General features: G+C 43.9%; 2 protein-coding genes across 2 annotated transcripts in view; both read left to right on the top strand.

The window, feature by feature from the left end:
• The first annotated feature begins 367 nt into the window (after positions 1-367).
• On the top strand, positions 368-9571 carry ATP5F1A (ATP synthase F1 subunit alpha). Its single transcript, XM_065932639.1, has 12 exons — positions 368-523; positions 2050-2128; positions 3613-3782; positions 5673-5846; positions 5932-6098; positions 6298-6446; positions 6781-6932; positions 7032-7256; positions 7766-7873; positions 7986-8130; positions 9071-9221; positions 9360-9571. Exons 1-12 carry the CDS (start codon positions 464-466, stop codon positions 9439-9441), a joined length of 1662 nt encoding a protein of 553 aa, XP_065788711.1. The 5' UTR covers positions 368-463; the 3' UTR covers positions 9442-9571.
• Positions 9572-20948: 11377 nt separating this feature from the next.
• PSTPIP2 (proline-serine-threonine phosphatase interacting protein 2) overlaps positions 20949-25329 on the top strand; it is an 84808-nt gene continuing 80427 nt past the window's right edge. Inside the window, exon 1 of the mRNA XM_065932638.1 lies at positions 20949-21058. Coding sequence (XP_065788710.1) covers positions 21026-21058 — 33 coding nt within the window. The 5' untranslated portion in view covers positions 20949-21025. The remainder of the gene's footprint in view (positions 21059-25329) is intronic.

The following is a 25329-nucleotide window of genomic DNA, read 5'->3' as shown; positions in this document are numbered from 1 at the left end:
TTAATAGCTGTATCTTCGGGACCCGCCACAGTCAACCCCCCTGATGGTCAAGCTAGCCAGCTGCGCCCCAGGACTAGGTGACGGCAGCACCGTTTTTCTACCAGGATGCGGCCTGGAAACTGCTTCTCAGCCAGTGCCGCTATAACCATGTGGTCGCCCCGGGCAACCACAAGGTCGATGAGAAAGATCAAAGCAAGTATGTAACCAGTGCCTGGGTCGAAGCTGGCGAACGTCTAATCAGTCATCTGGAGGTTGAAAATCTAAAAATGATACTTAAAGGAAGAAAATAATTAACCCCTCCACCCCCGCCCTGGCAGATTCGCGTCCGGGGGTGAAAGCGAGGGGCGGTACATCCGGGTCACGTGGGCTGACTGCTTTGACCTTCCCCGCAGCTCGGCCATTTTGTCCCAGTCAGTCTCGAGGCTGCGGCTGCGGAGGGAGTACCTTAGGAGGAGCTGCAAAGATGCTGTCAGTGCGCGTCGCCGCGGCCGTGGCCCGCGCCCTCCCTCGGCGAGCGGGGCTGGTGAGCACCGGAGGCTGGCTGGAGGGAGGGTCCAGACAGCCGCGGGTGGCGATTGCACGGGCTCGGGCTCTCTTTCTGTGCGGAGGGTGAGGGGCTGTGGCGGGCGGCGCCATCTTGCCCCGCTGGCCGCTCGGCCTGGCCTGGGCTGTCGGCGGAGGGCTGTTTGCTCGCCCGGTGCGGGAGGGTGCAGGGTGCTGCAGGGCAGACAGTGACCTTCGTGCTGTCTGGAGATGGCGCCTCGGGACGATTCCAGTCTTCGTCCGAGAGGCCGGAGAGGGGCCTTGGATGAAGGTCAGGGCTGGGGCGCTAGTTTGCCGAGGCCTGCTCCGAATCGGGGAGCCCGGGCCCCACTGACTCCCCGGGACTTCCTCGCTGAAGGTCAGAGCACTGCTGTCAGCCCAGGTTGAAGCAAGGTAGAGAGCATTGCGTGAAGGTCAGCAGGCTCCGGCGTTTCACCTTCTCCAGAGGTCGGTTCAGAGAAAAGCGATAAATGAAGGTGCCTTTCTGAATGCTTCAATATGCGATCTCTTAGTGCCGAATAGTGAAACGATCGTGAAAACACCGTACAGGTGCAAATATGCTTTTCAGTGCGGGCGCCACCCTGACAGCGGATGAGCTGGCTTCCAAATTGTCTCAGACTGGCAGACTTTGGTTGGTGGTGCTTTGACTTGTTTTAAGATTTTATCCTTGAGGAATGTTAGTGATTGAAAATTAAAGTAAAATACAACATAGGTTGGGAGATTCTCGTGAAGGTCAATGCCCTTCATTACTTAAATTCCTTGAAGTTAAAGACATAACCCCTAAAAGTTATGTAAACGATTTGACATTTGTGTTTTCATCTTCAGAGTTATCTCATTTTGGAAGGCCAAATAAATACGTTGGCCATTTACTGCCCTAACACTACTGCTGATAATATCTTGGATTTCTGTTAACAAGAAAAAAAAAAGTACTCAAGGACATTCATCCTAGTCCTGTAGAAGGGAATGTCTTCAGAATATGCCTTGACCAACCACAGTTATAGAAGGAGGGTCTGGATTCCTGCAGGATTTGTTGAAGACAGTTTTTTTTTTTTTAAAAAAACAAAGTGCATATTGCTATATCTCTTAGTTTCTAACCAAACTTAACATTTAAAGGCTTTTTTAAAGATTAGAATAGAAAATCTATTGAGAATAGAATAGAAAATCTATTTGCCCCTTTTAGGAAGCAGTTTATAAAATGGAGGATTTCCACAACTCAGTTGAAATACATTTGAAATCAAAATAATATTTATCTGGTGCTTTTAAAAGGAAAGATACTTTGTTAGCAGTTGCTTTTTAAAATATGCTTTTTTTTTTTTTTTAGTGTACTTACAGTGTACCAGGAACTGTATTAATACATTTTCACGTATATGAATAAATGCTTTCTCACGTGATTAATATTTGCGTGCTGATAATCTGATCATACCAAGCCTGCATTTGTTTAAACTTGCTAGTTTTATAAAGGCTTTTTTTTAAAATCAGATTTTTAAAGAAAATTTCTTGCATTAGGTCTCCAAAAATGCTTTGGGATCATCTTTCATTGCTGCAAGGAACCTGCATGCCTCTAACTCTCGTCTTCAGAAGACCGGTAAGTCATTATTTCATGTCTGGACCACACTTACTACCTTGTTACTAAATGAAAAATCTTACATAGGTTACATACCTGCTGGGAATAGTTTTTGGATTTTTTTCCATTAGTGAATTTTTTTCTCTCAATTTTAGTTACTGTGGAATTTTAGATTCTTAACCCATAATATAGAGCGATTTAGCTCTATCTTGGTAGGTTCCCTTCTAGTGAAATGAACTACAATTATTTATTTCTCTTGATGGGAGCACAGGTTCTTTTTCTGTCATAACTAGTACTTCTTGTTCCATATCAGTATATGTCAGGTGGTAGGCTTCTTTCTGACCTGTGAACCCTTTCCTAATAGACATTGGGAAAAGACAAGTAGTTTTTACATTTATGTGTTTCAAAGACAGGAACTGGTAACCTATACCTGGTAGTCTGAATTTGCACATTTTAAATGCAATAGAGAAAAGAGGAGGTAAACTTAAGATTCTGTAGGTTGGGAAATTTCTTTTGAGATGTGCATTAGGTCTTTTGAAATACAGTTAGGTATCATCTGTATGCCAAAATGAGGAATATGGTACATGCTTCCCTTGAAAGGGAGAAGTACAAGTTTTCATCAATATTTGAAAGTGGGCATTCTAATGAAATTTTTCCTTGGCTGATATGATTAAAGTGTGAAGAAGAAATTACCCTTTTTTGTCAAAGTGAAGTTACATAAATGAACTTTCAAAATGCGAGGGATATCAGTACTTTTATTTTGTTAAACAGTTGGGGTTTTTTTTCTTTTTCTTTTTTCTTTTTTTTTTTTGGCTGAGTGACTTGTGGGATCTTACTTCCTCCAACAGGGATTGAGCCTGGGCCTTTGGCAGTGAAAGCACGGAGTCCTGGCCAGTGGACTGCCAGGGAATTCTAAGCAGTTGCTTTTTAAGATATAGTTTTTATAGAATTTAGGCAAAAATTTAAGTTTCAGATTTCTTAAGAGATTAAACCAAAGAATTAGGAGATAGAAAATACTTATTTTAGGGATATTGCTTAATTTGATTAGCTCCTTACATGGGCTTCCCTGGTGGCTCAGAGGGTAAAGCATCTGTCTGTAGTGCGGGAGACCAGGGTTCGATCCCTGGGTTGGGAAGATCCCCTGGAGAAGGAAATGGCAATCCACTCCAGTATTCTTGCCTGGAGAATCCCACGGATGGAGGAGCCTGGTAGGCTACAGTCCACAGGGTCGCAAAGAGTCGGAAACGACTGAGCGACTTCACTTCTTCTTTTACCTGGTTTATGTTTGTCTTGTGAAGTTTTCTCTCAATCACTTGGATTCATTTTCATAGTGGTAGGTATCAAGCTTTTTTTTTTCCCCCAAGCTTTTTTTTTAAAGAATATTAATTTTAGAATACAATTTAATTATGATCACAGCTATAGTTTATATGTCGTTGAGGAAATGAGTTTGGAAGAGATCTTTGGACTAGGCTGTTTATTGTAATGGAATTGTCCTCTCTTAATAGGCACTGCTGAGGTGTCCTCTATCCTTGAAGAGCGTATTCTTGGAGCTGATACCTCTGTTGACCTTGAAGAGACTGGGCGTGTTTTAAGTATTGGTGATGGTATTGCCCGGGTACATGGGCTAAGAAATGTTCAAGCAGAAGAAATGGTAGAGTTTTCTTCAGGTTTAAAGGTAAATTAATTGTAAAATGAGATTTTATACTTTTAGCATTGGTGTTTCCTTAGTTATTCATTTAGTAATTCAGAGATTGTTTTACATATTTTTTTTTTTTAAACTTTGAATCCGAATCTGCTTCAGTGATTTTGTGTTTGTCATTACTATAGATTGTGAAAAGAATAAATTTTTTTTGTTAACCAAGCTTTTACCCTCTGGACTGATTTACGTGTAAGTTGTAACCATTAGCACCGAAATACAAAATTGGGTAAATCTTCAACCAGATTGTGAAAAGTTCAAGTCTGTTTGTAGCTGTTAAAATCATTCTATACAAAAGCATTTGATTAATTAAATTCATTTTTGGTAGAAAGTTGGAAGTCACTGACTTTGTATTTCTTGTAGGAATAGACCTATTGTTGAGAGGTGAGCTAGTGGTGTAGTTATCAGAAGCACTAATTATAGAAGTGTGCTTTTTTCTATTAGATTGAGCGTAGTTGGACAGTAGGGTGAGAAATCAAAGTTGTAGGAGTTCCCTGGCAGAAGCAGAATATGATATCCAGGTGGACCAGGGGCAGTAGAATTATCCACTAATCACATAGATGGGGGAAAGATCGTCTTGGTCTTGCTGGTGTCCAGGATGGAAAAAGAGCCTGTTGGTGTGAAAGACTAATTATGGAGCCAGATGTTTTATTGGCAGCTCTCAGACCTTGGCTAAAAATTTACCCTTTCATTATCGTTGTGTGTATTTTTGAAAGGTTAGGTTGAAATAGAGGAACTCATTTTCATTTTCTTTCAGCTTTTAAGATCTAGGAGTCTAGACTGATTCTGCCTTAAATAGCTTTTGCCATGATGAAAATGTTTTATAGATATGATGGATACGGTAACTACTGAAGTATCTCTGGCTTGGGTAACAGGGCAATTAACTAATTTCAATTTTAAATAGCCATATAATATTAGTGGCTACTCTGTTGAACATTAGAGATTTAGACTAAAGATTTTGTACCTGCAATGGTATTCCATGATACTCCTCTATATTTACTCTGTAATTCTTGAGAGCTTTATTTATTGACTGGATTCAGTTCCTGGACTAGCCTTTTTGCATTGATTATGTATGAACTGCTGCTGCTGCTAAGTCGCTTCAGTCGTGTCTGACTCTGTGTGACCCCATAGACGGAAGCCCACCAGGCTCCGCAGTCCCTGGGATTCTCCAGGCAAGAACACTGGAGTGAGTTGCCATTTCCTTCTCCCATGCGTGAAAATGAAAGTGAAGTCGCTCATTCATGTCTCTTTGCAACCCGACGGACTGCAGCCTACCAGGCTCCTCTGTCCATGTGAGATTTCAGGCAAGAGTACTGGAGTGGGTTGCCATTGCCTTCTCCGATGTATGAGTTAGGGACCTAAAATCTTAACCATTTTGAAATATGAGATGACCCAGCAATATTCTGTTGTACAGATTTGTTCTTAATTAGGTAGCTTTTAATTTCACTTTTTACTCACTTGATGGATATAGGTTCTTACTAGATAATCTTTAAAAAAGATTGTTTATGAGTTCTCACAGATGGAAATCAAGGGTGTCTTCCTAGTTGACCCTGACACTACTTCATACTGGTCACCCCATTCAAAAACCGTAGTCAAAGGAAATGCAGTGGAAGAAGCTTAAGCAGTTCAATTTCTTTGCTTATTTTAGTTTTTAGAGGATGTGGTAAGGTGCATGTTTGGCTTATAATTTTAAACTCTGATTATTTGAGGGAATTTGACAAGTGTTAACTGAAGATTGGTGGAAAAATAGAAGTGAACCAGATTTGAAAAGTTGGTATTGCTCCCCCTTTCATTTTCATATGTAGTGTAGGTATGTGAGAAGAAATACCACTCAGGCTTCATGGATGTTCAATTATGTCTTTTGTATAGGGTATGTCTCTGAACTTGGAGCCTGACAATGTTGGTGTTGTCGTGTTTGGAAATGATAAACTTATTAAGGAAGGAGATATTGTGAAGAGAACTGGGGCTATTGTAGATGTTCCAGTCGGCGAGGAGCTGCTGGGTCGTGTAGTCGATGCCCTTGGTAATGCCATTGATGGAAAGGTAGGTTTAACATTTATTGAATTTGGTTGTAGCTTCAAAAGAAAGAGCCAAATTGATTGTTCTGGGGTTTCTTATTGTTTAACAGGGTCCAATTGGTTCCAAGGCCCGAAGACGAGTTGGCTTGAAAGCCCCTGGGATCATTCCTCGAATCTCTGTGCGAGAACCAATGCAAACTGGCATTAAGGCTGTGGATAGCTTGGTGCCGATTGGTCGTGGTCAGCGTGAGCTGATTATTGGTGACCGACAGACTGGGTAAAGACTTAACGGCTTGTTAAAAGTTCTAACTAAAACAGGCTCTATTGAAAGGTTACTTTTAGACTTGGAATGGTAGATATTAACAGTTCGGCGATACAGCGCGAGTACACTGTAATATGAGAGTGACTTGTGTGGAATTTAAGTTGGGGGGTGCTTTGAAGTACTTAGTAAGGTTTATGTTTGTTTTTTCTTACAGCAAAACGTCAATTGCTATTGACACAATCATTAACCAGAAACGATTCAATGATGGAACTGATGAAAAGAAGAAGCTGTACTGTATCTATGTTGCTATTGGTCAAAAGAGATCCACTGTTGCCCAGCTGGTGAAGAGACTTACAGATGCAGGTATTAAGGAACTTCAGTCTCATTGTGGTTATCTGGGATGCTGCAAATCTTAGAATAGCTTATGCTTATAATGAAGTCTGATTTTAATTACTCCCTAATGAACTTAAATTTTTACTAATACAAGTCAGTACAAAAGTAATAAGTAAAAAACAAATATATCAGTAGCATAAAGCAGCAGTAAACTTAAGGTTTTGTTAGCTTCTTTAAAGTAGAAGCTATTAGACTGGGTAATCTTAATAGTAATGACAGTAGTAAAGTGCTTAATCTAGTAACCTCCGATTTAAAATCACAGTGTTAATAAACATGTAAAACTTGATGTTTATTTTCTTCTCAGATGCCATGAAGTACACCATTGTGGTTTCAGCTACTGCTTCAGATGCCGCCCCACTTCAGTACCTGGCTCCTTACTCTGGATGTTCAATGGGGGAATATTTTAGGGATAATGGCAAACATGCTTTGATCATTTATGACGACTTATCCAAACAGGTCAAAAGAAATGTATTTTTAGATGCATTTACACGTTTGTACGTGCTAGTTGACAAATGTAGCTCCTGTCTAATAGGTGAACACTTTTCTATACTGTAGGCGGTTGCTTATCGTCAGATGTCTCTGCTGCTGCGCCGGCCCCCGGGTCGTGAGGCCTATCCCGGTGATGTGTTCTACCTCCACTCCCGACTCCTGGAGAGAGCAGCTAAAATGAACGATGCTTTTGGTGGTGGCTCCTTGACTGCTTTGCCAGTCATCGAAACACAAGCTGGTGATGTGTCTGCTTACATTCCAACAAATGTCATTTCCATCACTGATGGACAGGTATTATTTTTATGATTAAGTGAAAACTTTGGGTGATTTCAAGGCAGTAATTGAGACTGGTAGTTTTGAACTAATTTGTTCAATTCCTTTTACTTTTCATTATGGAAAACCTCAATTGTAAAAAGAGAATAATATAATGAAACCCCACATATCCCACCTGTTTATCTATTGATGGGATAGTATACTTCATTCTTGCTTTCTTTTTCTCCTCGTTTCTCTTGTGTGTGTAATCTTGGAGCAAATCCTAGAGAGATCACATCACTTTGCCAATTTAAGTTTTAATGTAAATACGGTACCTATTTTTTTTGCATCTCAAATCTCCTCATCTCAGCAATGGAATGTACAGGATGATTTTGAGTTGTGAAAGATTTGAGGAGCTCTTTAGGATAAGAAGCCATTTAGTATTCTTCAGTTTGGGGGCTTCAGTTTTTGCTATAGTGACTTAATTGTGGAAATAATTGATTTTTTTAAGCTTGCTAATATGCCTGTGTATTTTCCTTACATTGTAGATCTTCTTGGAAACAGAATTGTTCTACAAAGGTATTCGCCCTGCCATTAATGTTGGTTTGTCTGTGTCCCGTGTAGGATCTGCTGCCCAAACCAGGGCCATGAAACAGGTAATTTGTATCACTTTGTCACTAGGTTAAAAATAAAAATGTATTTGTATGGTGGTCTGTCATTGAAGTAAGTATTTTTGTATTGTGTGAGTTAGCCATTTCTATGTTTCAGGTGGCAGGTACCATGAAACTGGAGTTGGCTCAATATCGTGAGGTTGCTGCTTTTGCCCAGTTCGGTTCTGACCTTGATGCTGCCACTCAACAACTCTTGAGTCGTGGTGTGCGTTTGACTGAGCTGCTGAAGCAAGGACAGTATTGTGAGTTGTACATTTGGTCAAGTTCCTACTCTGTTAGGACCTGGGAATATCACATAGCTCCTTACAAACTGTAGTATGTGCCATTACCTTTGATTAAAGATGTTGCCTTTTGAATGTGATTGATACCGTTTTAATTAAAGTACAGTCATTGTATCAATGGAAATGCTAGGATGGGTATAATAATACCTTTCTTTTGGAAATTAAGACATAAGAGATTCCATGTCTCCCTACTATTACCTTCTTGGCTATATACATGTGGGATCTGGCAGATTTAAAAGAATGTTGAAAGTGAAGATCGCTCAGTCATATCCAACTCTTTTCGACCCCATGGACTATACAGTCCATGGAATTCGCCAGGGCACACAACACTGGAGTGGGTAACCTTTCCCTTCTCCAGGGGATCTTCCCAACCCAGGGATTTGAACCCAGGTCTCCCATATTGCAGGTGGACTCTTTACCAGCTGAGCCACAAGGGATAACTAATAGATAACTAATAAATAATTAATAAAGGGTAACTAATAAAGAATGTTAGTGTTGGGAATTCCCTAGTGGTCCAGTGGTTAGGACCTCTGTGCTCTCTCACTGCCAGGGGCCTGGGTTCTATTTCTGGTTGGGGAACTAAGATCTCGCAAGCTGTGTGGTGCAGTCAAAACAATATATTATCTTACTGTAAAATTTCAGCAAGTTAGTTATACCCAAAACAGTCCTGTTGGGTGATGTATAGTGCTCATGGAATAAGTGTGAAGATTGTACTTCAAGGCTTACCAGTAAGAGGAAAAAACTGTTTCTCCAGGGAGGTGGGAAGGAGTACTAATACGGAATTTCTGCTTGTGAAATTTGGTGATCTATGGAGACATGTTAATAATTTGTGGAAAAAATTAAGTTTCTCTAACTCTGGAAACAGTGGCATGCATTTGTTGAGCAACTTATTTCTTTTCAGCTCCCATGGCTATTGAAGAGCAAGTGGCTGTTATCTATGCTGGTGTCAGGGGGTATCTTGACAAGCTGGAGCCCAGCAAGATCACAAAATTTGAGAATGCTTTCTTGTCTCACGTTATCAGCCAACATCAAGCCCTGTTGGGCAAAATCAGGTATGAACACAACTGATGTCTCCTTTTTTGTAAGCTTTAAAATAAACAGTCTTGTTAAAATTCTTTTGAATTCTATAACTAGGTTAGTCATTGAGTTTTTGCCCAGGTCACAACTGATCTGCTTTTGTTTTCAAATAGGACCGATGGAAAGATCTCAGAAGAGTCAGATGCAAAGCTGAAAGAGATTGTAACAAACTTCTTGGCTGGATTTGAAGCTTAAACTCCTGTGGATTCACATCAAATGCCAGTTTGGTTTTGTCATTGTTTCTTCTAGTTCCATTTGTAAAAGGATTACTCCAATACTGCAGATGTACAGTGATCACATTAAAATAAAGGTTCCATGTTGCTTGGTGGTTTTCTATAGATTGATTATTTTAAAAGAACTGAGATTTACTTTGAGGAATTGGTAAATATGTTTCTTAGCTTTTTTTATTTATTAAAGTTAGCAGGCCTACATAATATTTATGACTGAGTTCTTTGCATGATTCCAGAGTGTTTTGTGATTGATTGATTAAAGAGAAATTCACTAACTGGCCATAAGAGGCAAAGTTCATATTTGACAATGTGAAAAGCCTGACTGGCTTCTCTGCCCAGAAGACTGATCTGCATGAAGAGGTACTGTAATCAGTAAAAGAATAGGGTAACTAAGGTTTTCAAGGAAATGAAAAAAAAAAATGCTAAGTGGAGAATGAAAGATTAGGACAAAAATTGTGAAAGTAGGTATCAGAATGAATAAAATTGTGAACATGTCATTATCTTTGCTTTAAAATACCTTTTGTACACTGCAGTTCTTAATTATGAAGTGATCAGGTTTTCATGGTTAGTATGTTTGGTCTTATTTAGGAAATTTTTACAGTCACAGAGAGAACTATATTTTCTGTTACGAGTTGGAAAGATTTGGTGTCACCTAAGAGCTTAGTTCACATATTAGAGTTCTCTAGAGAAATGAAACACAAGTGTAGTTGTGTACAGAGATTATGGTATTGGCAAATTTGAAAGGGTTGGTGGGCAGGTTGGAGACTTAGGGAAGTGTTCCATTTGGAGGTAGAATTCCTTCTCCCACAGTAGACCTCAGGTTTTTCAAATCCTTTAAAGAAATACCTTTACATGGTAGTCCAGTGGTAAGGACTGTCCTCCCCCCCACCCCCCCACCCAAAAAAAAAAAAACCCTTCACAGCAATACCTAAACAAAAACTGGATACCATAGACAGAATCAAAGACAGGGCTGTTGATGAAAAAATGGCAATCTGTTGTTTTTCTACCCCAAACTTTCTGCTCTCAAAGCAGCTGACTTTATATGTGTGATCTATTGATTTCACCCAGTAGTTAAGAATTTTGCATGTGGACATACTACACACCCATATTTATCATTACAGAGTAGATTTGGGATAAGGAGAAATTTTGCTTATGTGACAGCTGAAGAAAGCCAAAATGTTTATTTTTAACTTCCTCTCAATCTTTGTATAAGCAGAATATTTTAAGATCTAGTTTTTAAGAATTATTTTGACTGCATTGGGTCTTTGTTGCTTTGCTTGGGCCTTCTCTAGTTGCACTGCATGGGCTCTTGCACAGGCTCCAGGCGAGTGGACTGCAGAGGGTGCCCAGCTCTGCTGCACGTGGACTCTTCCGTGGACCAATGGTGGAACCCATGTACCTTGCATTGGCAGTTGGATTCTGATCCATTGCACCACTAAAGTGAAAGTGAAGTCGCTCAGTCGTGTCCGACTCTTTGCAACCCATGGACTATACAGTCTACCAGGATCCTCAGTCCATAGGATTTTCCAGGCAAGAATATTGGAGTGGGTTGCCATTTCCTTCTCCAGGGGATCTTCCCAACCCAGGGATCAAACCCAGGTCTCCCGTATTGTAGGCAGATGCTTAACCGTCTGAGCTACCAGCACCACTAAGGAAGTCCCTAAACAGTTGGAGTTTAATTTGTCTGATGGTAGTGAGGCACATCAAATGTACCATGTGAAAAGAGTTTTTGTGAGTTTGCGCATGTAGACCAGTTTCTGTTCATAAACTATGAATTTGGAAAGTCATTTAAGTCTTTGATCATGTGGATTAAGAGCTGCAGCCCTTTCCCTCATGTTATTGACCTAAAGTTCAGCTCATTCTATTGCTTGCTCAAGACTCATGTCCATTGAGAAGCCATCTGGCCATCTCATCTGTCGTCTCCTCTTCCTGCCTTCAATCTTTCAGGTATACTTAGTCGCTGAACAACTATAGTTGTTCATCATAGTGATGAGTTCTGCCTGTGTGATTCAAGTATCACCTGTTTGTAAGTTCCAACACCTCTGAACTCAGTTTAAAGCCCAAAAAAGGCCATTCTTTAACTGGAGCCAATTTCACACATCTGATAGATAGGGAACAGCTCCCAGATGTACTTCGTGTTTTACTCCTGTGCCTTTTACAAACATGAGCTTCTGAAGTGTTTTTAATAGTTTATACTGGTGCCATGGAGGTGTGTTCTTAATGTGAAGACCAAGCAAAGATAGGGTCATTTCAGTAACCTGAAACCTTTAAAACTACCCAAATAGCCTGATATTTTCACAAACCCGAGAGCTAGGAAGGAATTTGAAGTGATGCTGTTTATCTCCTGATTGCTGAAGACCTGTCATTCTATGCTGGAATCTGAAGGACGATGTGAAACTTCCCATGTGAAGTGTACTTTGCTATAGCTCCTAGTTAAGAAGCTTTGTTTATAGCTTGCTGAAATCTCTTGGGAAGGATCCAACAGAAACTATTTGTCGTTTCTTTATAGGAAGAAAACTACAGCTGTCAAATGCCTGTTCTGTATTCTAGTTATAAGACGGGGTAGGCTCAGTAATATTGAAAGAGGAATAGCTTATATATAATGCGTTGTTTGTGACTGAAATATTAGGTTGGCACAAAAATAATTGTGGTTTTGCATTGTTGAACTTTGCTCTTTGATATTGGAATACATTTTTGGTTGTTTTTTTTTTTGGAATACATTGTTAAATGTGGTTATGTTATACATCAAAAAAAATTGCAGCAATGAACCAGGAGCAACAAATTCTGAGACTCAAGTGCAGTTTTTTTAAAACCACTCAAACTAATGTGGTGGGTTATCTCACAGGTACCTGACTGTTCTGATCAGGCAGGCCTGAATACTTTGCCTAATGGCCTTCCTGTGTAGCAGGCAAATGGCCTGTCAGAAGGTTTTTTTTTTTTTTTTCAGAATGTATTTTGTACAGCTTACAGAGGAGTGGCGAACGTCTTAGAAGGTACTTGACCTTTGGAATTTGAGGTTTTATGGCTTTCAGATTTAATATCTGTTGATAATAAAGTGAAGACTTCTCATGTCTCTTTCAAGGGTATAATTATGATTATAGGAGTATTAAGATAGGCATATTTTAAATAGTGCTTAGTTTATTGAGCATCAACTGTGAGATTAAAGAGCATGCAAAGTGATCGAGACAGAAGTACCATTTCATTTAGGTTTTTTAACATTTAGAGTTACGGTGGGAGGACAAAAGACATTTAATGACTTTGTAAATTCTGTGCAGTCCCTACACAGAAATATACATCAAATGCAGTAGATAAAACACCTACTGGTAGAACTGGAAGAATTCATGCGTGAATTGGCTTTTGGCCAGAGGAAACCTTGCTGTCCAGTTGCTCGGTTGTGTCTGACTCTGCGACCCCATGGACTGCAGCATGCCAGGCTTCCCTGTCCTTCACTTACCTCCCGGAGTTTGCTCAAACTCATATCTATTGAGTCGGTGATGCTATCCAACCATCTCATCCTCTTGTCTTACAGTTGATTTACAATACTGGTATTAGTTTCAGGTGTGCAACAAAGTGATTCAGTTATATTTGAAATTCTTCTGCACAAAAGATTTATATATTTATATACTCAAGTTACCTACTTATGTCAGTATAAATTCATGGTAATTATTTTGTACTTAGAATTATAATCCAACATTATATATAGATATTTTTGTTGTTGTTCAAATTTACTTATTTCCTGTCCCAGCCCTAGAAAGGCTTGTTTTTTTATTCTTTTTGATTTTACAAGTTTTACACACACACACCATACGTGTACATTATGTACATACTGGATATGAGTTCTCACAGGATAAAAGTATCATAAATATCCTGTTTTTTGGCCACACCGGGTCTTTGTTGCTGCACTGTGGGCTTTCTCTAGTTGCGGCAAGCAAGGGCTACTCTCTAGTTGTAGCGCCTGGGCTTCTCGGTTATGGCTCCCCTTGTTGCTCAGCACGGGTTCTAGCACAGACAGGCTTCAGTAGTTGTGGCTGTTGGGCTTAGTTGCCCCACTGTATGTGGGGTCTTCCTGGACTAGGGGGTCGATACGTGTCCCCTGCACTGGCAGGTGGATTTTGAACCACGGGGCCACTGGGGAAGTCGTCCTCTTCTGTTCTTCAGTTTGTCTTTCTTAAAAGGTGGCTTTTGTTGAAGAAAAACAACAAAAAAAATCCCTATATACAGTAGGTTGTCTTATGTAACAGTGACTATCAAAGTTTTTCCATCTTTAAATTACTTCAATCAGGAATACGTCTTAAGTTCCTTACCTCACTCAAGAAAATTCTAAACTTAAAAGATGTTGAGAAGGGGGAATTTTCCCCTCGCACTCCGTTTGACTGACTGGCCTACTAATAAAATGGACACCAGACAGATTAATGAGAGGAGTAACAAATTTTAATCCATGCACATAGAGGTCTCAGAAATGGGATATAACACGTGGCTAAAGCAGGTAAATTGCTTTTTAGACAAATTTGAGAGGAATTGTCAGCACAAACTTAGACTATGGGTGTTTAATAAGTGAGTCTAGACAGAGTTTGGATTTGGGGTTGTAAATAAAAGAAGCATAACAAGTTTTGTTTATGCAAACTTCTTGGCCCTGAATTCCCTGTCTCCGGGGATAACGATGTCTTTCAACCTCCTGGTACACAGAGGGGACCTTTCAAATGGGAGGTTTATTTCCTGATTTCAGGGAGACAGGTGTTAACAGTGTCCTCCTTGCATTTGCAATTTCTTAAGTAACTTTAATTAAAAGTCACGCTGCTGAGGATATTTTGGGGGTGGTCTCCCTTGTGCCCCAACAGTGCAAAGGGTAGACCACCCTCACCCTTGTATTGTTGCACACAGCTAGCCCCTGGGTACCAAAGCCTCTTCCTGGAAGTCTTCCCTTTGTATACTATTTATGTCCTGTTCTGACCCTCTGCTCCACTCCTGAATCTACTCAGCTTCTAATCTTAGTGATGAAATCCAGCCTCTCTGCCTTTGACATTGACTTGACCGACCTAACACCACAGCTCACTGCTGTTCCCTGCTTGGCCAGGTCTTGCTTCTCAGATCCTGGCTTTAGCTCCTTGGCTAGGTTTGCCCCTGTCTTCTGGAAGGGAGGGATCAGGCTATCGGAACTGAAGTAAAAATTGGTATTGACTGCTGTTTTTGTTTTTGTTCTTTAAATTTATTTATTTTTGGCTGCACTGGGTCCTTGTTGCTTTGTGCAGGCTTTCTCTAGTCGTGGCAAGCAGGGGCTACTTTTCATTGCCAAGAGCGGGCTTCTCACTACAGGTAGTTTCTCTTGTGGAGCAGGGGCTCTAGTCTCACAGGCTTCAGTATTTGCGGGCACGGACTTAGTTGCTCCATAGCGTGTGGAATCTTCCCAGACTAAGGATTGTGTCCCCTGCATTGGCAGGTGGATTCCTATCCTCCGTGTCACCAAGGAAGTCCAGGACTGCTGTTGATGATCAGGGAGAACTTGCTGAATTCCCTGTCTGGTACTATCATTGTCTAATCCATGAGAGTGCATGAGAAAATAGCATCCTTACCTTGAGGGGTTTTGCAGTCTTCTTGGGGAGGTAAGCTATCCACGAGGAACAGAAATTACAGAAAAAACATGGATATAAACCATATTTCATCAAGGGCTAGTTAGTGTAATAAGGATGATGCATTCTAGAAATTCAAGAAATGAGAAGACATAAGGGCTGGAGAAGGTGGGGAAGTGGTACTGAGATAGAATTTGAGAAGAGAGAACAGCACCCAAGGCAGCCTGCAAAGGAGCAGCACCGTTGTGCTGGCAGAGAAGCCTGACTGGCCTGGGGCAGGGATGGGAGGAAGCCGGGGAGTGAAGGGGGAAAGGTCGGGGTAGAGGTGGTCTTCACGGCCACACAGGGGCATTTGGGACTTAATTCTGACGGGGAAACGTGACTTTGTGAGGAGAGCAGAGAAAAGAAGCAGGCAGTACTTCAGGAAAGAACAACTAAGGCGAGTTGGCAGAGGAGGAAGAGGAATGCAGACTGATTTTTTAAAGTGTGAAAGGAAAAGTGGTGATTTTAGTGGGCAATTGTTATTTTTGCCACGCACCATCCATTTATCCCATTTCAAGGGAAAGATCCCATTTCCTTCTGGGGAAGCCTCCTTTTCCTCTACAACTCTTCTGGAAAACAATTTGACAGTTTTATTTCAAAAATCTTAAAAATGTTTATATTATTTAACCTGTGATTACATTATGAGGAACTTTTCTGAGGTATAGTTGACTTTCAATGTGTTAATTTCTGCTGTATATAACACTGTGTGTAACACTGTGTGACACAGTGGAAGCAGTGTCAGACTTTATTTTTGGGGGGCTCCAAAATCACTGCAGATGGTGACTGCAGCCATGAAATTAAAAGACGCTTACTCCTTGGAAGGAAAGTTATGACCAACCTAGACAGCATATTAAAAAGCAGAGACATTACTTTGCCAACAAAGGTCCATCTAGTCAAGGCTATGGTTTTTCCAGTTGTCATGTGTGGATGTGAGAGTTGGACTGTGAAGAAAGCTGAGCACCGAAGAATTGATGCTTTTGAACTTTGGTGTTGGAGAAGTCTCTTGAGAGTCCTTCGGACTGCAAGGAGATCAGTCCTGGGTATTTGTTAGAAAGACTGATGCTGAAGCTGAAACTTCAATACTTTGGCCACCTCAATCAAAGAGTTGACTCATTGGAAAAGACCCTGATGCTGGGAGGGATTGGGGGCAGGAGAAGGGGATGACAGAGGATGAGATGGCTGGATGGCATCACCGACTTGATGGACATGAATTTGGGTAAACTCTGGGAGTTGGCAATGGACAGGGAGGCCTGGCATGCTGCGGTTCATGGGGTCACAAGGAGTCGGACACGACTGAGCGACTGAACTGAACTAAATTTCTGCTGTACAGCAAAGTGAATCAGTTATATGTATATAGACATACAACACACACACACATTCTTTTTTTAAAAATCTTTCCCATTATGGTTTATCATAGGATATTGAATATAGTTCTCTGTGGATTCGGTAGGACTTTGTAGTTTATCCATTCCAGTGTAATAGCTTAAATCTGCTAACGCCAACCTCCCACTCCATCCCTCCCCAAACCTCTCCCCCTTGACAACAACTAGTCTGTTCTCTATGTCCACGAGTCTGTTTCTGCTTTGTAGATGAGCTCATTTGTGTCATATTTTAGATTTCACAAATAAGTGATATCATACTTGTCTTTCTCTTTCTGACTTCAGTTAGTATGATAATCTCTAGTGGCATCCATATTGCTGAAAATGACATTATTTCATTCTTATTTATGGCTGAGTAGTATTCCATTGTATATATGTACCACATCTTTATCCATTCATCTATCGTTGGACATTTAGGTTTCCGTGTCTTGGCTATTGTGAATAGTGCTTCTATGAACATTACATTATGAGGAATTTTAACAAAAATTTATGTAAAAGATATTTATCACAGTAATATTTCTAAAAGCATTAAGAGAATGCTAAGAAAGTATTGGTATATCCACTTGATGGGAAATTATGCAAAAGTTAAAAGTGATACTGAAGATTTTTCTTTTTAATTTTTGGGAGGTTTGAAATAAACTCACATTGTATAAACTCAGAGGTCCAGAAAGCAAGAAGTGAAAAGTAGGTGTTCTCATTCACCCCCGAGTAAGAGGAACATTTATTTTTTTTATTTTTTTATTTTTTGCTTGTTTTTTTTCTTTAATTTTTTTTTTATTAGTTGGAGGCTAATTACTTCACAACATTTCAGTGGGTTTTGTCATACATTGACATGAATCAGCCATAGAGTTACACATATTCCCCATCCCGATCCCCCCTCCCACCTCCCTCTCCACCCGACTCCTCTGGGTCTTCCCGGTGCACCAGGCCCAAGCACTTGTCTCATGCATCCAACCTGGGCTAGTGATCTGTTTCACCCTTGATAATATACATGCTGTTCTTTCAAAACATCCCACCCTCACCTTCTCCCACAGAGTTCAAAAGTCTGTTCTGTACTTCTGTGTCTCTTTTTCTTTTTTGCATATAGGGTTATCGTTACCATCTTTCTAAATTTCATATATATGTGTTAGTATGCTGTAATGATCTTTATCTTTCTGGCTTACTTCACTCTGTATAATGGGCTCCAGTTTCATCCATCTCATTAGAACTGATTCAAATGAATTCTTTCTAACAGCTGAGTAATATTCCATGGTGTATATGTACCACAGCTTCCAAGAGGAACATTTAAAACACGTGAGTCTCTTCTTTCTCCTCCCTACCCAAATAGCAGTTTGTTTTGCATCTTGCTTTTTCCCCACTTTATAGCTGGTGATTGTTCCATAACAAAACACAGAGCTTCCTCATTTTTTTAATGCTTGAATATGATTTAATTGCATAGATATATTACAATCTATTTAGCTAGTCCTCCACTGATGGCATTTAGTTCTTTCAAATCTTTTGCCAGAATAACCATGCTGCTATAATTATATCCATATTTCACTTTGCACATATGAGGATATCTGGAGGGTAAACTCTTAACATGGAATTGTTGGATCAAAACATAAGAGCACCTAAGAAATTCCTTGGTGCTCCAGTGGTTAGAACTCAATGCTTTCACTCTAAGACTTGTGGCCAAAAAAAAAAAAAAAAAAAGAGCATTAAAAATTTTGGTGATATAGCAAAATTTCTCTTCACAGAGATTTTTAATTTTTTCATGAAAGAGTGCCTGTCCTGTCCATTCAGCCAGCACCATGTGCTATCAAAGTTTATGTTAGCAAAGGTGTATTAAAGGATTTTAGAAAATACTAATGAAATATTAAGTTACAAAAGCAAGACTCAAATATGTACAGTATAAACTTAAAAGTGCAAATGTAGGACTTCCCTGGTGATTCAGAGGTTAATAATCTGCCTGCCAACCATGCAAATGCATATTATTGGAAGAGATAATGCCAAAATATTAACAGTGGTTTATATTAAATGTACTGATTCATTGTTCCATAATTGCTGTAGTCCGACTCCTTGCAAGCCCATGGACTGGCCTGCCAGGCTCTTCTGTCCATGAGATTTTCCAGGCAGGAATACAGGGGTGGGTTGCCATTTCTTACTCCAGGGGATCTTCCTGGAGTAGTGTTATTGCTGGTGTAGTGTTACTGCTGGAGTAGTGTTATTTAACTTCCTTAGTAAAATGTCCCAAATTTGTTACAGACCCTTGTGGGCTTCCTTGGTGGTGTAGATGGTAAAGAGTTTGCTTGCGATGCAGGTGACCCAGGTTCGATCCCTGGATTGGGAAGATGCCCTGGAGAAGGAAATGGCAACCCACTCCAATATTCTTGCCTGGAGAATCACCAAGGACAGAGGAGCCTGGTGGGCTACAGTCCATGGGGTTGTAAAGAGTCAGACACGACTGACAGACTAACACATTTCTGCTGTAAAAAACAATTCAAGGCAAGACCCATGGATATAATACAAATACTACTTGTTTTTTAATTCTCAACACCTGTTGAGTTGATGAGGTTTATAAATTAGTAACGAATGAGGAATATTTTCTGACAGTGTGGACAACTATTTGAAATTTCCAATCTTGCCACCGGGTGGTGGAAGAGAGTTAAAATTCAGGGGACCTTGTGCGGTCTGAGCCATGAAAATCAAGTACAATGTACTATGAGAGGTTAAGCAAAATGTTAAAAATGAAAATTTAAACAATTAGAATTGCATTTAAAATATTTGTTCCAAAATATCCAAAACTCCCAGGAAAAACCTTGATGCTATCTGTGGCACTTCAGCATCTTTCATTTCCCCAGTTGGCACTATTTCTTATCCCTCCTTCTGTTGAGCCTGTCCTCCTGGTACTCCTTATGATGCTGTCAGACTTCCCTTTCTTCCTTCTAACCTCACCGCTTTCCAAGGAGATGAACAACCGGATTAATGGATGCATGTTCTCGGAGTGGCCCAGAACCGGAGGCCACCTCTCCGTCTCTTTTGTTGCAGATGACTCTATTGGTAGGATTTCATCACAGGGGTGGGTGAGGGTGGGTGGTATTACCAGGCAGAGCCTTCCAACTGTTCTTCAAATCACCCCAGCAGCTTTCTTTTCACTATATCTGTGCCAAGCTAGAACCTGCTCAGAGGCACAGTTTGCCTCTCCAGGTCTGAGGCTGGGGGTTGGCTCTCTTGGCCTTCATCCTCCCCTCCTTGAGTGGATCTGTCTCAGGAATGACCTCTATCTTTGGCTCTGATTCTGTTTAGAGGGGCAGAGCTGTAACTGAGCTCCTCATACTTTAAAATACCTTATGATCTTGGTCAATCAGCCTCTGTGGGCCTCAGTTTGGTTCAGGGCAGGTAGCGCAGGGCAGTGCTTTGTCCTAGAGTGCCTTATCACTGCAAAGCGGGGATGAGTCTGACTCGCCCTGGGTTATGAGGATGTTCTACTAGGAGAATGCAGGGAGAGGAAGAACGCTGGGGCATCATAGTTCCGGAGGGATTGGTGGAGAAGGGTGTTGGGTCTGGATCCTAAGAATGCGGAAGGGTCGGGGAGGAGCTGAGTTCTTGGACACCTTGTAAGGACCCCACTGAAGGACCGGGAGTCAAGGGCCAATGACCTTCCATGACTTTTAGACTAAAACATGCTTATCTGAGGCGGGTGCCTCTGGGGCCCCGCACTCGATAAGCTGAAGCGTCCACACCTGACGCGGCCGACAGTGTTGTCAGTGCTCAGTCTTCATGGAGGCCACGCGCGGTCCCCACCACCTCGGATCCGGTTGGGGCTCCTTCCACCAGCACGCAGGGCCTGGATCTCTCCGCCAGGAACTGGGTCAAGGGAGGAGGGAGCTGTGGGCAGGAACCGAGCCGAATTCGGGGAGGCGACAGAATCGGTTCCTTCCAATCCTTAAAGGTCTCCCGAAGGAGGGGGACGTAGGGCTCACTGACTGACGCCTGACACCGCAGGGCTCTAAGCCATGGGCCGCCTCTCCCTTCGGCGCGGGACTAGTGCAGGGTGCGGACAGACCTGGGGCGCGGCTCCGGCAGGAGTCGGAGGTGCAGGGTGATGCGGCCCGCGGAGGGGCCGGGGGAGAGGGGCGTGGTGAGCGCTTGGCGCGGGAGCGGGGGTGGGGCCGGGGAGCTGGGCGGGGCGGGGCCCCGGGGGCGGAGCGGGGGTGGAGGACAGGGCCGGACTCTGCGGCTCGGGGCAGGCGGGGCGGAGCAGATGGGTGATGTGGGGCGGGGCGGAGCGGGGGGAGCAAAGCGGAGTGGGGATCCGGGGGCGGGGCGGGGGGCGGAGCGGCTCGGGGCAGAAGGGGCGGGGAAACTGGGAGGGGTGGAGCGCATTGCGGGGGCGGGGCGGGGCTCGGGGGGCGGGGCCGGGTGGTGAGGCTCGGGGCAGATGGATGGTGTGTGGGGCGGGGCGGGGCGGGCGGTGGCGTGGGCGGGGCTTAGCTCCGGGTGCGCGGCCGGGCTGGCGGGTCCTGACATTCCGCGTCCCCGCGCGCCTACTCCGGTTCTCCCCGCTGCTCGCTAGCCAGCCATGACAGGCTCACTGTTCAAGGGGAACTTTTGGGTAAGTCGGCGAAACGAGGGGTCCATCACCCGGCTTGGGAGTTGGGGGCCCAGAAGGGAGCCGTGGGCCCCTGTCCGGAGCAGAATCGGATCGGACTGGCCGCCGCCGGCCCCTCTCTGCGCTGCCCCCAGCCCGCCGCGCGTCCGCGAGTCCACGGTGTCCGGTTCGCAGGGTCTCCCTCGGCCGTCCGCGCCCCGGGTCACCGCAGACAGGTGTAGCCTTAGAGCTGGGACATTCCCCCCTCATCTCACACCTGGGGAAACCGAGACCCAAAGGGAGGAGCCACCCTTTGGGGACAGTCCGGGGACAGTCGCCGGGTGGTCCTGGAGGCTGCGCTGTGAGCAGATTTGGGGGGGGGAACGTGGGTCAGAGAACGTGCGGTAAACTTCGCCGGGTTGTTTGGCTTTTCCAGGTCCGCGGAAATGTACAGCCTGTCCGAGCCTGAAGACATTAGCGGGGTTCTCTAGCAGAAGCTTTGCCGGTCTCGTAGCCCCGTTTCCTGAGCCCCTCCCAGCCTTTGCCCCCTGTCCCCCTATCCAGAGGGAGGCTGGTGCGAGCCCGAGGACGGACCCAAGCAGGAGGCGGCAGCTCAGTCCTCGTCTCCTCTGTCCAGTCCTCTTACCCCCTGTCCTCTCGCTCCCCAGGTGCCCCTCAACAGTCTGTACCCCCTCATTTGGAGGAGCCACCCTCATCCTTTTAAGGCAGGAGCAGAAAGTCAGCTTGTCTCCAGACTGAGCTACTGCTGCCAAACCGCCGCTTGCCCTTACCTGTAATCCCGATGTGAAGTGAAAGTTGTTCCCTCTAACTCTTTGCGACCCCATGGGCTATACAGTCCACGGAATTCTCCAGGCCAGAATACTGGAGCGGGTAGCCTTTCCCTTCTCCAGGGGTTCTTTCCAACCCAGGGATTGAACCCAGATCTTCCACATTGCGGGAGGATTCCTTACCAGCTGAGCCACAAGGGAAGCCCAAGAATACTGGAGTGGGTAGCCTATCCCTTCTCCAGAGTATCTTCCTGATCACACTGGGGTCTCCTGCATTGCAGGAGGATTCTTTACCAACCAACTGAGCTATCAGGGAAGCCGAAAGGAAAGCAACCTCGATGGCTCCCCGTTTAGCCTCATAGCGTCTAGCAGGTTCCTGTCCCGCATGGAGAGTGCTGCCTAGAGAAACTTGGCCCTGTGACCTGGGGGCCACGGTTTAGACCCTGCCTTGAGGGGTCCCTTTTTCTGGAGTTTTTGGGGTTCTCTTCAGGCATAATGCCCACCTGTGGGGTGTGGTCCTCTCACCCCAAGCAGCTTCACAGAGAGGGTGCATGGCCTTGGAGCTGGCCCTTGGAGGAGGCCTGTGAATTCTTTGGGTGGAATAAAGGACCCCTGGGTCCCATGCCAGACACTGTGGGGAAAAACAGCACAGGGAAGCCCTTCCTGATTGCGCCCGATAGCGCATGTTGTATTCCTTCATAGTTTTTGTCCTTTTTGGTTTTGAGGTTGGGGGCCTGCAATGTGGACAACCTTATGGACAGCTGTTGTCTGGCTTTCAGTGCCACTGCTCCTTGCACGGGCTGATGCCCGTGAGATCTCAGCAGACAGCTGTCGAATGAGTACAGTGGATCTATAAAACGGACAGGGCAGGTAGTGGGCTGAGAGCTGCGGCCTCCATCCTCAGAGGGCTCCCAGGCTACGGAAAGGCAGCCCCCCAGCTGCTCCCAGAGGCAGTCTTGCAGGAATGGTTAGGGGAGGGGGCAGACATGAGGTCTGTGTTGAGAGTTAGAGATTGGGTAAAGGTCCAGGATAGAGAACTTTCTGGGTTTTTACTCTTTTTTTTCCCCTCTGAGCTTTTGCTTTCAAAAGATATAAGATCCTGAGAGAGAGTTTGCAAAGATATCTTCCATTATATCCATTATTGTCGAGTAATAAAAACAGTAATAGCTAACATTACTGTGTATAGAGTCTGTGGCAAGCACTGTGCTAAACACTTTACATATACCACTCATTTAAGTCTCAGCTACCCTATGGGGTACCTTATTGACTATCCCGTTTTACAGATGAGGAAACTGAGTGGCAAACAGGTTGAGCAACATTCCCACGATTGTAGAGCTGTTAAATAGTGCAGCAGGACTCTGCATAGACCAAGTGCTCATTGAGTGCTTTCAATGAGGCTGGTGCTCAGTGAGAGTGTCCTTTGGCACCATCAGATGTCGGTGCTGAGACATCATTTTGACTCTTCATGTGTATATCTTTCTCCTTCAGCTCCAACCACGAGCTCCTGGGGAGTCTGCACTGAGGGCCACCGTCCACTGAGCCCCCAGCGCTGCGATGGTGCTTCTCATACAGATGCTCAGGAACCAGGCAGATGGGACAGTCAGCCTAGATTTGAGAGAAAAGGAGTAGAGGGAAACTATTGGAGACTTCAGGGGCTACCTGAGATGCTCTCATATTCTCAGGGATGGGTAGAGAGCGGGGAGCAAGGCTGTTGTTATCACTGAGGGGATGGCAGCAACTCTTGCTTCAAGGACAAGGTTGTGATGGTATAAGCTAGAAAACTTTGAAAACGAGTGGGTATCAGTTGATTGAATTGAACAAATATTTGAGAAAATACCTTCTCTGTATAGAGGTGGCATTTGCAGGGATCAGAGCACTCTCTTGGGTTGAAGGTACATTCCTCATTAGGAAGCCAGCAGGGAGAGTAGACTTTAGTCTTGAATGCCTGTCCTCAGGGATATAGAGGACAAAGGGGTCGGGGGATGGGAGAGTTCTAGCAAGGGCCAAGGGGCAGAAAGGGTCTGTTCCAGAATGGAAATCATAGGGAAGGGACAGGAGGAGACCAATGAAAGGAATGGCAGAGGGTAAGAGAAGTCAAGGCCACAGGACAAGGTCACCAATTGAAGCCGGGCAGTGGGGGAGAGGGAAGAAAAGCTCGGAGCAGGCTCTGCATAAGGTGAGCAGGAGAGTGAGGTGCTGGTCCCAGAAAGAAGGAAGTCAGGCGAGGAACTGGTTTGTGGGGAGAGAAGGAGGAGGAAGAAGGGGAGGCAGAAGTGATATTGACAGTATTAACCACAGGGGTAGCACTGGTGAAGACCGAGATTCGCAGCATCCTGAACCCCCGGCCCAGCCCTCAGCTTTCAGGACAGGGCCAGGGTTGCTGGATATGGGGAGGTCCTGGGGAAGGAACAGGGGGCCAGACAGCAGGGTTTGGGGGGTATTTTAATGTTTTAACAACCAGTACAAACAATGAGTGTGCTCTGATGTCTGGTGGTCAACGTTCTATGTCTGAGGACTTGGTAGAGGTGCCCCCAGTACCTTGGAAAGGGTGTCCAGGAAAGACAGTACATGGAACAGCAGAGGCTCTGAGGTGGTCTGGCCAGGTTTGAGTCCCCATCTGCCCCTTATACCTGAGTGACCTTGGGCAGATAACTTCAACTCTTATTCTGTTTTTCCATGTCGAAAAATGAGGATAATACCAATGTCGATGCTCTAGGGCCGTTGTGAGCATTAAATCAGAGTTCTGTGATGCCTGGTACATTGTGAGCACTTGTGGTTGTCAACTATTATCAGCGCAGAGGTGACAATTAAAGGAGGCGGTTGACAGTTACTCAAGGAGAAAGAATCAAGAGCTAAGAGGTCCTCAGAGAAGCACTCTTGGTGAGTACCTTGTTTTGGCAGGAGTAGAGAGGCGTCAGAGGAAGAGAGGCAGAGATGTAGGGATTCAACCCTCACAGGAGCCATCACAGGCCCAGGAGAGGAATGTTCCATGGAAGTTGAGAGTCCCATGGTCAAATTAGGTAGATGTTCCTGAAAAGGCGTGAGGCAGCACATACTGCATAAATAATCTTCAAATGCCACATGGGAAGTTCATTTAAAGGAACCTTTTGGTGGATCTGTTTGAAAAGATCTCTTTAAAACTGGGATAGTCCCCACCTGGGTTTGCCCATGTGCTTTTTCCCTCCCAGCAGTCGTGTGGTTAAGCCATGCTGTGATTTATCCTGGTTAACGTCGATGGTATCTTGTGGGAATAAGACAGGGACCGTGGGTGTGGTTTCCAGGGCTCCAGGGAAGGTGGCCACAAAGGGACAGTCCCAGCCTTTGGCCTGTGGTCAGAGGGGCCTTGCACAGGTGACCTGTTCCAGGAGAGGGAGATGCTTCCCGCCTCAGGACAGTCCCTCATTCCTCACGAGGGTATGATACCAGCCTGACCCTGTGTGTCTTCTAGATCCTTATTTTGACCTGGTCTTCCTGATTCTCACTGCTCAGCCCAGACCAGCTGTCTAT

This window comes from Muntiacus reevesi, chromosome 4 (genome assembly GCF_963930625.1).
Source record: "Muntiacus reevesi chromosome 4, mMunRee1.1, whole genome shotgun sequence".
Lineage (NCBI taxonomy): Eukaryota > Metazoa > Chordata > Mammalia > Artiodactyla > Cervidae > Muntiacus > Muntiacus reevesi.
This window is presented reverse-complemented; position numbering and strand designations above follow the sequence as displayed.

What these genes read in the sequence shown, in the direction of transcription:
- ATP5F1A (XM_065932639.1), top strand. Translation starts at nt 464, where the DNA reads ATGCTGTCAGTGCGCGTCGCCGCGGCCGTGGCCCGCGCCCTCCCTCGG. An exon ending in GTAATGCCATTGATGGAAAG is followed by an intron (nt 5,847 to 5,931) that starts GTAGGTTTAACA and finishes ATTGTTTAACAG; the next exon opens with GGTCCAATTGGTTCCAAGGC. An exon ending in ATGACGACTTATCCAAACAG is followed by an intron (nt 6,933 to 7,031) that starts GTCAAAAGAAAT and finishes TCTATACTGTAG; the next exon opens with GCGGTTGCTTATCGTCAGAT.